We start from the raw sequence: 18,142 nt of genomic DNA on the forward strand, positions 1-18,142 counted from the left end.
CGGTTTTGTAGGATAAAATGGTGATGGCTACTGCCTCAAAGGATGTGTTCAATTCGACATCTCGGGTAGGGGTGCCACCCTGGACAGCGATGGCTACTCCTCCCAACAGTCGGCTGCAGCATTCGCGATCCTTTCGGACTACTGTAAAGCCCTTGACCCTTTGTTTCCCACATGCAGTCTGCGCACTGCCCGCAAATGAAAACAGACAGTTTTTGTTCAAAGTAATATCTGGAAAAAAACTTACAACAGTACATATACATTTTATAAGAATTTTATTACTGCCACGTTTGTTGCAGTCAGGAATGGGGTGTTTAAAATAGGGGACCATGCATTGAACTCTCAAGGGCTTTCAAGAGGCATGAAAAATTTGAAAGCAATTGATTTTTTTTTCTGTATCAACGCACAGGTAAGATGTGTTCTTCTCCCCAGTTGATCTTGAGATCCTTCTTCACCCAGTGCCATACAATAGACTCTCAGTAAATGGAAATCTGTTAAACGGAACTGCTGCTTAAATGGAACAACTGAATCTGATATGATTGGTTTCGTACTTGGATTCTGCACCCCTATTCATCTCTCAGTAAACGGAGCGCCTGTTAAATGGAACACGTTTTCCTGGTCCCTTTAGGTTCCGTTTAACGAGAGTCTACTGTATTTCTTTTTTGTTCATCTGAGTCGATGTAAGTTCAACTTCTTCATCCTCACTGTCTGTGGAGCTTTCACCGTCCGTGGGTGACAGTCTCTGCGGCGAAATATACTCTCCTTTGCAATCTGAGCCTTCTAAGTTTTCATCTTTGCTTCCGCTTGAATATCAATTTTGAAAAAGAATTTCTCGTATTTGCTCGTCTGTCAACTGTTGCCTCCAAAAGAAAAACCTTTTTAAGGCTTTGAGGTGCTCTAAAACTTGTTTTGCAGTAAATTAATAAAAAAGAAACAGAACTGCGACGCACTGCAAACTGCAGTACACTTTTATGGCCTATCCAGAAGCTGGACTTGGCAGTCCTCCGTGCCACAAACGTGTATGTAAGCCAAAACTGCACATACAGTTGACAATAACCAATGATACAAAACTACTACAAACTAGGCTCATTCCGTAGGCTTCGCAAAAAGAATATGGGCATTTAAAACTAGATATTACAAGTAATCAGCAGAGGAGCATTAAAGGGAAGCTGAAGCACTTTTAAAAAAAAATGACTTTGGAATGTGTAATCATAGTTTGATCCTTGCTAAATTCGAAAACCAATGTAAGAGTTCACAGAAGTGAACGCAAATGGCATTTCTTGGCAAAAAAACAGCGGCTGCAGCCGCAGGGCTTCTTGAACTGCTGAGTGAAGGTGGTGACGTCAACTTCGTTGTGCCGCGTCATCGGCGCCATCATCTCTGTAAAAGCATGGCCTTCGCGATCAGTTCCACCAACGCGCGCAGCCAGAAGTAGTCACGGAGGCCACGGCTCCGCCAAAACCACGGTGGTAGAATAAAACAGGTGGCCCATCGAGCGCGCTGCCGTACCGCTCGAGTTGCTCGCGGCCGCCGCTAGGTTCGCAACGAGTTTTCGGGCTGAAAGACGCACACCGCAAGCTTTCGCTGTGCTGTAAAAACCGGTTTCTCTAGCTAATTTTGTGGCTTTAAACGGTTGTTTGTGCTTTTACTAGCTTGTAGTGGCTGTCTGCCAGCTTCGACCGCAAAAGTAAGAGCGCCAGGCTTTATGAAGCTTAAAATTTTTTAATCGGCGCGGGTAATCCCGATATGACTGTCACAGGATGCTGATTGCAAGAGACGCGCGCGTACTTTTTTTTTTTTTTGAAAGCATGAAAATTCCTACCGGCGAGTGTACAGAGTAAAAAAAAAGCATTTGGTTTTCACGTTATCGTATGTACGTCGGAGGACTGTAGCTGGCGGTCTTTCCGTGGAATTGCATTTCTCCACAACTGCAGTCTCTTTTCGTCTTTCGGCACAGAGAAAAGACACAGCTTTTCTTTGCACGTTTTGTTGCTAGATTTGCAATTTGGAGTGAAGCATTTTCGTCCCATGGTGGCTGCCGCATCAGCGGCACAGATTGAGCCACCGTGGTTTCAGCCGTGGTTCCAGCTTACAAAGTGAGCCGAAACACCGATGCGGTCACGCGCATTGGTTTGACAGAGCGCAACAAACGCGACGCATCAGAGCGGATCTCAAGCCGTGGGATCACCTAACCACGACCACCGTGATCTGGCCGTGATCATGACTCGAAGGCTGATTGCGACTATGCGATGCTGGTTGCGTCGCGTAGGGACGCTCTTGCTCTTCGGACGCTTGCACTCACGGACGCCTCCACATTTATCGAAGATGACCAAGCAGAAAGGAAGAGACGCCGCTGCAACGCTGGTTGCGTTGCATGCTTTCATTAGTGGCGCGTCCGTTCTAAGCGACGGCAACTCTTCAGTGTTGCTCAAGGGCTCTCTGGTGTAATAAATACACCGTGGATCTCTTTCTCAAAAGTTAAAGAGGTAAATTGCAGTTTAAGTGCTCGCGACTCACGCTGGCCACATGCTTTCAAATGCGCCGGAGCGGAGATATCGGCCCAGAGTATACCTGCTGCCACCTTGCGGAAAAGCGGCGGCAACTCGAGCACCGTGACACGTGTGGTGCATTGGCGGAGCGGCGCGTCGGGCCACCTGTTAAGGCCGAGACGGTACGATTTTCCATGCGATGCGACGGCCGACACGGCGGTGGAGGAGAGGGAATGGTGGCTGTCCGATGCTATGAAAGGTCACCATTCTGGTTTCCCCACCGCCGTTTCGGACGCCGCATCGCATGGAAAATCGTACCGTCTGTCTCGGCCTTTATTCTACCACCGCGGCCAAAACTACCGACTATGACGTAGTTCCGGTTAGTTCATTTCCACGCCCACACTTTTGGCGCGCTTGCTTGGGGGGAGCAAGACGAACTTTTCTTTCGCGTATTTTAAAGCTCCTGCTGCCACAACAGTGAAAAAAATTACACCATCGTCGACAATAATGTTGGTCCTTGTTAACAACAAAGTTTTACCGAATTGTAAAACCACTTCAGCATCCCTTTAACAAGCCAGGAGCTCGCTGTCCATGCCGGCCGCACGTGGTGTCCAAGAAGCACTCCAAGTGAGGTACCTGTAGTGCGATCTATCAAGCATAAGTGAAAGCTTGGACTTCCATGTTTGTGACAGCAAGAAATCAGAGGTCCCTTTGTGAAATTCTGAGGCAAAACAAAACTGCCACAAATGTGGCACCTAGGATATAAAGGGTTAAGAACTTGGGTATGTTTCGCACCTAGATTTGTCTCTTGAAGGCAGAAAGCTGTTGGTGAATACAGTAGAACCCCGCTGATACGTTTTTGAAGGGACTGTAGAAAATAAACGTAAGAGACGGGAAACGCAAGAGCCGAAAAACAGGAAAAACGACAAAATATTTAGTGGTACAGAATTTTATTTCAATGCTTACAAGCAGCACGAAAATTGGCGCGCTCAGCCACGATCTAGTCAACGGATAGAAACGCGGAGCTGGGGACGGCCTCATCCACAGAAATGTAGTCAACGTATGGGATTTTTTTAACACCAACAGCTGTAGGCATGAAAGAACTAAGCACACGCAATCACGACCAGCGCCGCGAGTCCGACCGTGGACCGCGCGTACGACCATGCGAGCTCCAACCAGTTCGGAACTCCTCCCGTCCTCCGACAAATAACGATGATGATAAGTCTACGCCAACGCAATCGCAGAAGTGAATGCCAATCTCGAATGCCTTGCTTTTCCAAGCAATTACGTCATAGACGCCATGTTTGTGCAATACAAATTTCAAAGGCTATGCTTTTGTCAATAGTAAATGCCAATCTCGAAGGCCTTGCTTTCGCGAGCAATTACGTCATAGACGCCATCTTTGCAATACGAATCTCGAAGGCCATGCTTTTGTTTGCATCAATTGAAAGATTCTGTTGCTTGCGCCTCTCATGCGGCTAATATTACGGTCAAACGAGGCCAAGCTGCGTGAAAATGCACCATGGCCGCTCTCTTCGGTAGTCACTCGGTCGGCTCCGAGTGCACTTCGCGACGTATAATACGGGAACGGTCCGACAGTTACACGTAACAGTGGGGTTCCCAATACATTGTATCCTATGGGAGCTATGCCGGGACCGGTGGAAAACGACGTAACAGCCGGGAAAACGCAGCAGTGAGGAACGTAACAGCGGGGTTCTACTGTACTTGTTTATGATGTCCTTCACGTCACCTAAATTGTGTATCAGCCCTCTACAGTTCCACTGAACCACGAAAGCCATAATGGAGTGACAGGAATAAAAGTAAGCAAATGTATATATGTGAAGCTTTCAGCTATTTAAAAACAGTAGGTGACATTAAAGGAAACTGGTCTATCTCACAAAGCCTTTACCGGGCTCTGTAATTAGGGATTTGTCTTTTTTGGAGCGGTTGAAGAGTTCTCGCCGCTCCTTTGGCACTGTCTGCGCCTTTCCACTAGGAGTTGTGCCCATTGACTCTGGCAAGGCACCGGGCACACACTCCAGCGGGTTGTGTTTTCGTTGTGTTGGCTTCGCCTCAACAGACGAGGCCTTTGGCCCCACCTGGCCAGAAGTCGAGGGGACCTCAACTGCTGCCGGCCGGCCATGGCTGCAACCAGGGCTTGCAGCGGCCGTTGGTGTGGCCGTGTCCTTGGTAGGCGGAGCAGCCTTGGCTGCTTCCGCCATGGGGGCGGGTGGCGTTCGCCTCTGCACACTTCGTGTGGCATGGGTAACCGCCTGTGGCCGCTGCAGTGCTGCCCCCTGTTGCACTGCAGAAGTAAAAGATGGTTTCTGGAGAAAAGTTAGTGTTGCACGGTGTCGGGCTTCTCGAAAACTGATGTTTTGTTGGAATTTAATTGTAAGAACTTCTTCCTCTCTTTTGCAGGCTACGCACGAGCGAGAGTATGCGGGATGGGCGCCATCGCAGTTCGCTCAACGACGGGTCTCATCCTCAGCCCTGCAGTCATCGGTGGAGTGCCCAGTTGTGGCGCACTTTGCACAGGTGAGTTGCCCACGGCAACTCTGCGATGCGTGGCCGAACCTCTGGCACTTGAAACAGCGCCATGTACAGTCGGACGCGTAGCATATGATAGCCTGTTGTAATTGTTTCAGGGAGTGTGCTGGAGCCAAAGGTGACTATAATGTGTTTTGTGACAATTTCCATGTCATCCCGCCTTATTTGGACTCGCTGTACATGTATAACATTTTCATCTTTCCACCCATTCAAGAGTTCTTCATCAGTGAGGTCCACAAGGTCATCATCTGAAACAACACCTTTTACTGTTGTTCATTGTTCTGTGTGTGGTAACTGTAATGGGTTTATCTCCAAATGCTACGAGCTTGCTCAGTTTCTGTTATTGGGTCTTGTCCTTTAGTTCAATTAGAATGTCCCCACTGGCCATTTTGGTGGCTTTGTAGCCGGCGCCAATGCTTTCAGTGAAGCATCTAGAACCCAAAAATGGTGATATATTTGTTGTTTTCTTGTTACTGTCACAGTGAATGACATGGTATTTCGGGAAGGTGTCTTGTCTTCTGAAATAGAATTTCGAGGTCACTTCGGTGCGTGTCCTTTTCAGGGCACGATCACTGGGTGAGGGGTTCGAGGGTCCCACGAAGAAAGTCATTTATTCGGCAACGGCGCCTACCACCCACCACGGAGCCCAACGAGGGGGCGTGGCAGGACGCGTTAAAAAGTCTGCACCACGCCAGTAGTACGCCGTCACTATCACCTAACATGGTCTACCCAAGGTTGTGGAGCCACACACGGTTAACCCTTGCTGCCAGGAAAAACGGAAGTAACTAGAAGAGAGGAGAAGACAGGAAAGATGTAAAGTGAGAGAAAAAGACAGAGCTCGGGAAGAGAGAGACAGGAAAAGGCGACTGCCGATTTCCCCTGGGTGGGTCTACGTGAAGCCAGGGCCAAAGGGGTGTGCTGCCTCTGCCAGGGAGGCCTTAAAGGTCCAAGCACCCGGCGTCGGCTCAACCCCCAGGATCCCCTTTTCCCCGGACATGGCAAAGCCACGCACGGCGAGGTGTGGGAGGGGTCGAAACCCCCCCTTAGCTCAGGTCCGTGGTGTCGCTACACACCAAACTCCTGCTTGCGCAGACACCCCCGCAGGGGGAGCTCTTAAGCTGCATGTCGATCAAGAAAAGTTACTACGGGCTGAAAACAGGCAAATATCCGGATCTCAAAGGAAAAGCTTGCAGACTTTCTTAGGTAACTCAGCGTATATTGACTTTGTCAAGGTAGCAGCAGGTGATCGAGGCGTATCCAGAAGTGATATTAGAGCCAGCAAAATAGAATTACAGAAGAAAGTGAACTGCCAGAACAACAAATTTTCTGTTCTATGAAGGCAAGTTGTGCTTGACTGTCACTTTTTTTTTTTTTTTTTGTAATCATCAACATAGGGTCGTGCCACAGTTTTATCGTTAAAATGTGGTAGCAATGTATTCGTGTGCTGTTTATATAGAGCATATGAAATCGGGCGCACGTTAGATTCGTATAAATACGGTACTTGAAGGCATAGGTTTTATCTAGTTGAGCCACATAAATTTCTCCCCCATTGTAAGTCAGCTCCATTCAGTGTTTTAAGTTACAAATTTGGATGCACTTAGCATGTCATTTTTGGGGGCACTCCTGATAAGAGGAACAAATGACCGTGGTCCCATGGGGTTCGTCTACTGTATCTACATGTTCACACTAGGATAGTTTCAGTGCATGTTGACCGGTTCCCAGTCCAATAGAGTCTGGGGAAAGGAACGCAGTTTTGGTGTCGACTCACCTGGCAGCGGACAATGAAGTGGGTCACCTTGTCCTCCGTACGAACAGACAGAACGTAGTCCCCTGGCTTGCTTCGACTCTCCCGAACCAAAAAGCTGCCATTTTTGCCTTTTTCGAGAAGGAGCTTTTCTGCTTCCTTGGCCACGAGTGGGCCATGAAACCATCTGCAAAGCACAGCAACGTCAGAACACCACTGTTTTCTTATACTTTTCTCAGGTAGAGTGAGCTGCTCGTCACTGACATTTGTGGCACCCCAAAAGTGATTACGATACAACACTGACATGTGAGGTGGTTCTCAACCTTTCAGGTGCATGTATCTGCAATGTGAAACGCTTTATTGGCAAGCATAGCTCTTTGCTTTTGCCAGCTCTTCACTTCATGGCACGGTTGAACTTAAAGGCGTACTGACACCTTTTTTCGAAGGCGAGTTTACTCGGCCGTACAAATCTCCTGTATGCAGAGACAGCTCTGAGCAAGTGTGAAGCTCAGCAAATGCTGATAAGATATTTTAATTTGATATTAAAGGCAATTTTTCCACGGCACACCTACTGACATCGACACTAGCCTGACGTCAGGCTACAGAGCAAATTCTGGTGACTTCACGCAGCAGTCTGGCTAGTTGTGATGACGTTAGGTACCAAAACTTCCAAGATGTCCGCCTGTGCGTCATCAAAACTTCCAAAATGGCCACTTGTGCGTCACCACCGGAGCCATGGTGCGGAGCGGCCGTGGAAACGTCACTACATATTGTGCGAGCACGTGACGAGAAGCTCATACCATGTTGTGACGTCAGGGTACAGTAGGGTACAATGCGTTTCAGTGCTCCGCCCACCCATTATTGCCTGACAATTGACGCACAGCCCGCCAAGCTTTTGGACCACTTTCCAAGTTCTTTTTTTTCCAAAAGTTTCATTTTATTCCAGTTTACAATGCATCGCACTGTTCTTTTCTTCATCACGGATAGTTCGAGTACTAGTGATTAATTGTACTGAGGACCTTCTATGTGATCCAGTACCAGAACGTCCCACAGGTGGCAAAAAATCTTGTCCTACATTAACCTTAATTTCTCGATTACTAAAGTGCTGCTGTGCATAATATTGATGTTCTCAAGCTGACACAAATTGTCCACGCACAATCACTCGGCCTCGCCTCAATGTAGCAAGGTACTGGGCTAGTTGTTGTGGATCGATCCATGGCGCAAGTGCCATGGGTCTCGCCTCCACCTCTACAATTCCCTGTGCGATGCTACTGGGCTTCTTCCAACTTTCTACTTCTGGCAAACTGCACGCTGCCAGACCCTGGCTGCCACCAGAACCAGCCGGGCCACTCTCAAGCGGTCGCCACAAAAGAGATGGACGGAAACTTTGTTGCACAAGTGGTTGTCTTCTAGACACCGAACACGCAACGATGCCTGTAGGGCGCCAACTGTGCAATGCAATAACGATGGGCTCCAAAGGTGAGTTCCCCTATCGAGGCTGTCATGCAGGCAATTTGAAAAATGCATAGTTTAACTATTCAATGACTGGAACCACAAAAAGTTTTAAAAAGTTTAAGGCATCTATCTGCCTTTGTGGAAGCAGTAAAGATTTGTTATATTGAAATTGCAAGTGAACACTGTTTTATTGAGATTAAATATACATGGTCTTTGACGCACATCATAGAAACTCACTATATCAAGATTTTCTTTATACTGAGGTTTCACTGTGCCACCACAAACACAAAATATATGTGACACGCCAGCAAAACAAAACTAAAATCCAAAGGTGCCACAACACATGCATACGAACATCTGCAAACTTAAGAGGGTGTTGAGGCGAGCTCGTTGGTAAGGATCCATTTTGAATACAGAGGGACAGAATGAGGACGATCGCTGTATGATCTGCCACAACCTATGGCAGATCGGCCACTCGGGACGATGTCTCAGTGACCATCTTTTACAGCAAGCAATTTAGCTATCCACTGTGCAGACTATGGCTGCTCTCCATTGCTGAAAAAAGCCAATGTTTTGCACAGATACAAGGACAACCTGGCACGTGAAATGTAAGAAACATTCACGACAATGTGCAAAGGTGCGGATTGTGTCAGTGCCCCTTCACTCACCCTAACAGACAAGGGATACCGAAATCTGAGTCAATAATCCAAAGCATCTTGTTGTCTTCTGGCCTTCCTTGTTTTTCTTACCCTTGATGTGTGTGTCCACTGTCAACAGTCAGTGCCCGTCCTCCTTCTCGCCCTCCGTGTGTGTGTCGCCTTAAAGGGCCCCTAAACCACCCAGCGGTCGAAATTTAGTTGAGGTGAGGAAGTTGTGCTCGAGTTTACAACGAACACGTAGCCATGAGAATTTTTTGAAACGGTGCCGTAATAGCGGTGTTACACGCGTTTGATGATCGAAACGCGACGATCACTTCTTTCCTCTTCCAAAACCGCTTTGCCCTCCTCGCTGAATGCCCCTCCTCATCTCGCGTGGCATACGTCACCGCTGACGCGCTGTTCGAGACAGCGTCTACTTCCGGTTGCCGCGACTCCGGCGACTCTGACGCTCCAGCTCGCCGTCAACTCTGTGTGGTATCTGGGTGCACTGTTCGTTGACTCACCGCTGTTGCTGCCGTGCCGGCCCGTGCCCCTACGAATTGTGCCGGTATGGACCCTGTGTTGCGCGCACGCCTTCAAAGGATCGCCAACGTGATGGGACCCGTGCGGGGACACGCCGTGCCAGACCACCTCGGCTCGAGATGAGTTCACGGAGCTCATCAAACCGCAAGGCGTGGATGTGTAATTACGCTAGCGACTTGGCGGTTGCGTTTTAGTCTGTCCGGCATTAAAGAAAGCGTTGCGTAAAACCAAATAAAATGTCCCCAAGCTGGCGCCAGGTCAAGTGGCGCCAGCTATGGAGGATTAGAAACAACTAACAAACACGTAATCTATGTCCTCCGAGCATTCGGAAGCGCCCTTCTCGACTCACTAAGCCTACAGCATCGATTATTTGAGTATGGCTCTCCAAAACGGGGCTGAATCGGTACGAATACTTTGCTGTCGAAGCTTAAGGACATGAATCTAAAGCAAATGGAAGCATCAGTTCGGAGCTTACACGCTACAGAGCACACGGCGGCCACTTGATAGACTCGAGGTGGACGACAACCGCTTTTGGCACTGCGGCCATGTTTTTCGGAGGCTTGCCGTTCAAGTTGGACTGCTGTCGCGCGTGCGGCGACGGCCGACATTCTGCGGCACCGCGCCGTTGCGGCAGGCTTGCCGCTAGCGTGAGCGGGCCCTTATGGGCCGCAGATGTCGATTCGCAAGCGGCAACACGACCAAGAACAGCAAGGTGCGCACGAACAGCTGTTTGCAGAGTAACCGGAAGTCTTCGGTTGTCGTTCGGCCAATCGCAAGCATCGAAACTGATAACGTCATCGACTTTCACTGGTGATGTCACACATGTCAGTGGCAGGAATGGCGGGGACCGGAAAGGAGAAGCTATTGTTTTTTCGAAATTGTGGCGCGCCCGCGACCTGTAGCGCTGCGGCGTGTGGCATCGTTGATCGCGACGGCATTCTGCACGCGATGCGCTTGTTTACTTGAAATGTTTGGGAAAATGTCGGAGGGGGTTTAGGGGCCCTTTAAGCGCTGTGCATTCAAAATCTACAACTTTCAAGACGCAAGGCAGATAGGAGGCGTCATTATTTACAAAAGGAAGCCACAAAAAAAAAAAAAGCTTTCTTGATTTACAAAAGCCTAGAATGTTGCAATCCTGCAATGCGGAAAGGGCTTCAGAAGATAGCACCGGAAGTCATTAAAAGTGAGCCCTATAATTCGATCAGTCCTACACAGATAGCAGCGAGAAGTCTCTTAGCCAGAAAACTTTCCAAAAGGCCAAATTGCTGGTTCTGGCCCTACAGTGCCCGGAACCCATTCTTGCAGTGACCGCATATGGCCAATCAGCACCACTAACCACCACTTTAGAACAAATGCCAACAAGTTGCAAGTTTTGTTACTGTTGACACCAGTATCTAACAGACATTTTTGTAGCACAATCCCAAAAAGAAGAAATACAAGGCAACAGGACAGGCGCTAACTCAAAACTTTAATCGAGACTAGGAATGTGTGGTATATAGTCGAGCCCCTCAATAACAAAGGCCATCACGAAGAAATCTGGTGTCCACGGCGAACGACCATGGAGTTTGTTGGGTGCTATCACCCACTGTAAAGTTGTTTGCACCTCATGGCGCACACGTGTTTCGCGGATTAGGCACAGTAGGTTTAACAGCCGCCAAACGAGAAGTGGCGCTGGGATCGTGCGGTGTAAGGTGGCGCCCTGTCGGCGAGGATAGACTGGGGTACAGAAAAGAGCAGCAAGTCTCTTTGGGGTATGGCAGCATGCGCAGGTGGACGTCTCCCGCAGTGGGTCCATGGGGACGATACCGCGGCTCGCTTCCCGTGGGCTTCTTGTGGCGATGCTGCATCGTGGTACATTGCGTGTTATGTTTTCTGTGTATTGCATTGGCATTGTATAAGGTTACTTAGCGTCTTACTAGTTATGCATTAGATTCGGCAGGCGAGCTGGTCATATGTAAAAGCAGGTTAATTAACGTACACGTGTTGGTTGCACAACTGCGTGAACTGCCCCAAGAGCGGCTCATCTTTAGACACCACACTGGCGCCCAACGTGGGGCTCTTGGGGCACTGGATGGCAGTTTTCGCGGTTCGGGGCAACCTTAATGGTTGTGCCGGGTTGGAGTAGGTCTAGAGGGAGATTTTCATCGCTAGCGTTGGCGGCGCGCTTTCTTGAGACAAGCAGATCGTTTGCTGTGGCATGTTTGAACTCATCGGCACGCTTAGTTTTTTCTGTTTGCAAGTGGACGATATCTTCAGGGGTGCTACTGACTAATTGCAATTTGGAGCAATTTTTGGAGCACAAATATTTAGGTTTTGGATCACTTTTAGAGCAGTCAAATACAAGTTTTGGAGCACTTTGGAGCAATAAATTATGAATTGTATAGAGACATATGGAGGGTTTTTTGGGAGGGAAATCGCAAGTAACAATGCGTTGCATCGAGAATGAAATGCTGCCTTAAAACTAAGATAATCTTTTTCAAGAATGTCGTTGAGTTGTCGGTACGAGAGCCATGTGGTCCGCACCCTGGGAGAACGAGGCATAGAGCACATGGATTGTAGGCAAACCTGAAGCGAGTGCATATGGAAGCCTTGTAGATGGTCCATGTTTCTGTAAATAGCTTCTTCTATCTCTCTGACTCTGGGAGTCACGGTTCATAGAGCAGGGTGGCCAGGGGCCACGGTCGTTGTTGCCGACTTGTACTGCGGCTCGATGCCGGGGCACCGTGACACCATCAGGGACGGACCGTTAGGGACGTTGGATGCCGATCACTTGATAAGCTGCTGTGTGCAGCGAGCGAGTAGGGCCACCTCACAGAGCTGATGTCTCCTCGCGGCTGCCTCTTCTGTGCCTGTGCGGGGTGCTTCTTTGATGCTGGTTGTTGTCGAGCGACTCGTTAGGCCTAAGGCTCTGCGAAGCTGCCTGTCGCACGTGGGACACAACCCGTTGAATCATGGCGTTGTGGTGTTGCGCTCTGCTTCCCTCATTCTTTCACTTTCGTTGCACAAACTAAGAAAAGCAACCTTTGTTCATTCGAATTTGGCACCTCAGTCGCCGCCAATGTCTTTGCTAGCAGTACTGAATATCGTACCATGTGGGCGATGCGCCTGTAGCTCCTTTTCATTTGTCCTACTGCACCGTTCTGGTGAGTGCTTCCAGTGTACGCAGCGGTAGTGATGTAACCCGCAGTTGGGTGTCTACTGCACATCGTCTTTGCCGCTGGCCAGGAATGCGGTCGAGACATCTCGGGCAGTGGACATGCCTGTGACCTGCGTGGCTGCCTACGTAACCCAAGCGCTGCTCACGACCAGAAGACGTGTCGGTGCAAGCGATGCTCCTTTGCACCGACGGCCCCATTGCCGTCAGTTCCAAGACTGAGGTCAAGCAGCGGTGTCGACCACCGGCCATGTTGCGGTGCACGAACATTCTTTAGGGACATTTACACCACATGTGTTGTCTTCCTTCATAGAGCTTGTGTGGTTATTTGCAGTGGTGGGAATGCCTTCCAGCATTTTCGAGCAGATATTGGAGAAGGCAAAATCTGCTCTTGGAGCAGCTACCCATATAGACAATTTTCCGCAGCTGGTTTGTTCAATCAAAACTAGACGGCGCCGCCACACCGTGGCTGTCCCCCTACCGTGGCAGTCTCCATGGCCATCCCCCTGCCGTGGCCTTTGGCAGCACTGCTCAATATGTCTCAATCCGCGTCGCGCCATCTGCTCGGCGTTCCCATAGCGTCTGCGCGCACGCGAGTAAAAGCGAGCAGATGGCAGCGCCGGAAAACTAAACACGGCGGCACCTGTGAATGCAGTTTCCTTCCGCCTCGAATTTATCACGTCGTCGTCCTGCGCTGTGTGGCCCGTAAGTTCAAAACCTACGCATTTATTTGCTTTATATTCGTGTCCTCAAGCTTCGAGAGCAATGTACTCGTCGGTATTTTGCAGTGTTTCCAAGATTCGTTCTCATACTGTCGGAGACAAGGCTGAACAGGCATGGCTAAATAAACACAGCTGATCGCAATAATAATGACAAAGCATACCTGACGTTTGTTCTCCAGCGTGAGCTGAGACAAAGCGATGGCCAATTTTGCCATTTATTTATTGCTGTGAGGACAGTGGGCGAGTAGCAAACGCGAGTTCTGATCGAAGCAGGCTGTCGCGTCTGCATGGGTGCTGCCATGTTGGCTTGTAACCCAAGCTACTGGCGGTTGATAATACAACAATTAAAGGCATACACCATAAATACGAAGTAGATTAAACATATCGCTTATCGTTGTGGCGTGGTACGTACCAAACAAATGCAAATGTCTCAACGTTTTCAACTTTGAGGCGATTGCATGTAGAACTATGTTTTTCTGCGCAAGCATGTGACTTGCTTACACCCTGCTGCAACCAGCTTGTGTGATATGGCCACGGCCGCTTCGCTGGCCCAATGCATTGGCCGGGGCAAATGGCTGGGGGAAGGCCAGTTACGATCACGTGATCAAACATGGCAGCGCCCGTGCGCCGCTGTGGAAAATCGTCTATACTTGGAGTAGGCACACACACAGGAAGAAAATTTAGCTTTAATTTTTGTTTATTGTTCCCTCAGTTTAGCAAGGTGCATGTTTGGGCTAGTTGGTACTCCATTTGAACAGCTAAACAGCGCGAACTTCAGGGACGAAAGATGGGAGAATGCGACACACACAAGCGCTAACTTCCAACTGAATTTTATTAAAGAAAACACATGAATATATAGGGTAACACCACGCCTGCGCAGCTTCACATCCACATAACCACATTCACTCCTAAGTGATAAGATTTATCTCTCTAAAGGCACAACACCAGTTACATAGAACAAATAAAAGTTAATAAATCACATGTCACTATCTTGCAATACGCCCAAAAAACATAGTTCCTTTGCCGACAGAGCAATGGAAGGCACGCTGATACAATGCCTAACATCCTTGGCCATCTCTGCTGCTTCTACTATCTCTCGCGTTTTTTGGTCATCATGAGCGAACAGCACTGCACATTTTTCAAATTCCAGCATACACCCACAGCTTCAGCAATGCGTCGCCACGTGACCTTGCAGACCTCCCCGGACATTGTACGCGTGATGTTCGAAAGCCATCGAATTCAACCGAATTCGATGGCTTTCGCTGTTGAAAGCCGTTGCATTTGGTTGAATTTCATTACGCCACAACAATTACTAGAGGACGCTTTTTCGAAATCTCAAAGCTCGGATGGGTTCCTCGCATGAAGAACTTCAATTCTCCCATTTGACACAATCACTTAACTCCACTAATTAAAAAGTTAATTAATGTAACTTTCTTAATTACTGTCCTAAATGATGTTCTTAACTACCTTAAGATTCCTGCCGCTACAGAAAAAGCAATTCTCAAAGCCCCGAGCAAATATCACATTTCCCGGATTTTTTTAGAAGGTTGGACACATTTCTTGAAACACCCTGTATACAGTCAACTGCCGATTTTTCGGACTTCCTGGGAACCGCGAAATCGTCCGAAAAATCGGGCAGTCCGAAAAATCGAATTCATGCTTTTTTATTTAGCTGAAGCGGTCAAATCGCCCCAGCCACGTCCGAAATGGCTTTAATGCCTCCCAGTACAATTATCAGGCATTTTGGTGCGCGCCCAGGCTCACGCAAATACATTCGGTACCTGCCGCGAACCCGCTTAACTACGTACGTGCCAACCGCCACTTTTGCATCTCGTGATGACCGCCGCTGATAACAGCAAAGCGCGGAATAGATTACGGCTATAGGCCTCCCAAGCTCGGCCAGGGGGCGCTGCGTCGCACGCGTTTCGCCGCCTTTCTTGCGAAAACCGGTCGCTCCTGTCCCCACACCAGCCTTTTGACTGCGCTGTCTCCGCACGTTCAGGCACCCTGCACGCGCTGTTCTCTGCTCGCCGTGCACGTGCAGCTTCAGGTGTCGCTTGCTCTGAAGGTTTAGAAAGATCCCAGAGATCCCAGGTGGGAATCTTACCAGAGGAGGGCGGTTGATCGACCACCTTTTCGGGACCGAGCAGGTCGTCAAGGGCGATGCTGTTTGTGCGAGCGCTACGTGCGTGCAGATGCTGAACGGGCACATTTCTTTGACATGAGCAGGGAGGTGACTGCGCGAGTTCTGTAATTATGTTACCGGTAAAACGCACATTCGTTGCGGCAGTCGTGTATACTCGGAGCTGTCAGCAACCATCCAGCACGCTTTCGCCTGCGTTTTCTGTTAATAACTTTTCAATTGCTTGGATGCCAAGTTTGTCGTGCGGCTTTAAATTTATTATGAGCTCAGTGTGAAGAGCATAAATTTACATCTGCCCTGTTGAGTCACTGGCTGCATCGCAATGCGCAGTGTTCAGTTTCGTGGGAGTTTCACTTTTGCCGAGGTTTGCATCGAATGATAACAACGTCGGATCGCAAGTTTAATGTCGCCTTGGTTTTTTTTAGAGCGCCCTTTGACAGCATAATGATATACGCAAACTAAAAATAAATAAATATTTCATGCCCACTTCGACGATGCATGTTTCTTGCAGAGGCGTGTTTCATTTCGAATAATATCGACGCCTGATCACGCACCGTGTTCGCTTATTCGAATGTCGCTTTGGTTGTTTCGACAGCTCGCTTGGTCAGCATCATACTATACAGGGGCGTAGCCAAGGGGGGGGGGGTTCAAACCCTCCCCGAAAATTCTCAATTTTGCTTGCGTACATGTACACGCACACATACAAACGCACGCACAAACATACATAAAGTATGGTTGGACCCCCCCCCCCCCCCGAAAAAGTTTTTGGCTACGCCCCTGATACTATACAATACCCACTGGGATCGCGCATGTTTATGATTATGCCGAGATTTGTGCCCAATAATAAGCGCATCTGAATTCGCGAAGCCATCGAAAATTTAATTGCCACCTTGGTTCTTTTTTCAGCTCGTTTCCAAAGCGGCATGCAAGGCTTTTTATTACGTGCCGAACGCATGACATTAATACGAGGCACGCCGTGGTGGATTAATTCGGATTAATTTCGGCCACCTGGGTTTCTTTAACGTGTACGTAAATCTAAGTACGCCGGTGTTAGTGCATTTCGCTCCCATCGAAATGCAGCTGCTGTATGCGTGAATCGAACCCATGACCACAATTTTAGCAGCGCAACACTTCAGCCTTCTAAGCAATCACGGCGTGTCGCATGCAAGGCCAATATAAACGCTCAGTGCAAACATACAGCTTAATTCTGTTTACAGGGAGCCGCGACGGGAAATGTACCGCAATCAGCTGAATTAAACACTTAGTAATCAAGGTACGTTATTTAAACTGTGGTGTAATAAGCCCAAATGCTCCGCTGCTGTAACATTACAAATGGTTGACTCGGAAAGCCAGCGCGCAATCTCGAAACGTACAGCGGCTGTCTATTTGTTGTAACTTCTGTTCACAAACGCACTTCCCTTTCAAATGAGCAGGATCATCGGTCATTAATAGTTCGTAATACTGTGTTAATAGTTAATAGTTCGTAATAGTTAATAGTTCGTAATACTGTGTACGACAAAAACTGCTTCAAGGTGACAAGACCGCGAAAGCATCGCGGCGAACTGCCATAATCCACTCTTGACGCCTCTGCTCCTCGGACTGCTTGCATTGGAAACGGTAGAACATGACAGGAAGTTTTCGGCTCTTCGACATTTTTAAACTTTTGTGACAGTTCACAATGCAGCAGGACTGCGTGCCTGCTTTCGAGTACGACGAAGGAACGGCACCCATAGCGTGAAAAATGCGAGATAAAAGCCCCGGGGAGCACGTTCTCCGCGCGCGCGATGGGAAAACCAAGCAAGAGCGACCCGTCCCAGCTACCGGAGTTTTTCCCTCTCTCCGCTGGGGCGGCGGACGGCGCTGCGCATACTTGAGCGTTGGAGGCCTATCTCGCATGAAGCGTTTGTAAACGATGACGCGGAACACAGACTGTGGCGGAAGAGCGGACGACTCGACCGGCTTTCCCCGATGCGTGTGCGCATGTAAACATGCGCACACACATCGCCGAACCGCCGCCGATACGCAGCATTCGCTGCCCTGTCAAGCTGATCGTTTCTAGTTGTGTGCAGCACATCGCCAACTAAGCTGACGCCGTCACTTTACTGTTGCTGTATCGTACGCACGCATTTATCACGAAAGGGTTCGTGATGCGCACTTAGTTCCTGATTGCACACGGGCGCGGCAATGGCGAGCTGGTTTCGTCCGCGAAGGCAACGCGTCTACGCGGCGCACTTAGCGGTCTCGCAGAAAGAGGCAGGAAGAATGGCGGCGCGGCGCATTTGGGTTCTCGCCTATTAAATGCGTGCAGTACGCATGCAGCTGCGCTAGTCCACGTGCACTACCGAACTGTAGATGCTTATCGTAAGGGTTATCAGCGATTAAGCCGTGCTGGCGCGTTTGCCAGCTGCTGCCATCACGCCTCCGTGCATTTCCGCTGCTTATTCGTAACATCGCCGCACGGCGCCGCGATAGCGGCCCCTTTGAATTTCTGGTCTACTTCACCCCATAACGCGTCGGCATTGCGGCGAAGCTGACTTTCGGACTCTGCTACTGTCTCAAACAGATCGACTCGCGAAAGCGCCGGTTCCAACCTACGAGATGATAGACGGGGCAGAGGTGGGGGCTTCAAATAATGCCTTTCGGACCTGCGATTTGGGCAGAAAGTCCGTAAAATCGGACGCGCAATAGCTTCAGCGTCCGAAATTTT

The 18,142-nt window shown here is 49.1% G+C and overlaps 1 protein-coding gene across 4 annotated transcripts in view; it reads right to left on the reverse strand.

The window, feature by feature from the left end:
• Positions 1-18,142, reverse strand: part of LOC119389320 (tyrosine-protein phosphatase non-receptor type 11) — a 344,133-nt gene that overhangs the window by 243,590 nt on the left and 82,401 nt on the right. For all 4 annotated transcript variants that reach the window (XM_037656526.2, XM_037656524.2, XM_037656522.2 and 1 more), the window contains one exon: positions 6,805-6,967. In XM_037656526.2, coding sequence (XP_037512454.1) covers positions 6,805-6,967 — 163 coding nt within the window. The remainder of the gene's footprint in view (positions 1-6,804; positions 6,968-18,142) is intronic.

This window comes from Rhipicephalus sanguineus, chromosome 4, assembly GCF_013339695.2.
Source record: "Rhipicephalus sanguineus isolate Rsan-2018 chromosome 4, BIME_Rsan_1.4, whole genome shotgun sequence".
Taxonomy (NCBI): domain Eukaryota; kingdom Metazoa; phylum Arthropoda; class Arachnida; order Ixodida; family Ixodidae; genus Rhipicephalus; species Rhipicephalus sanguineus.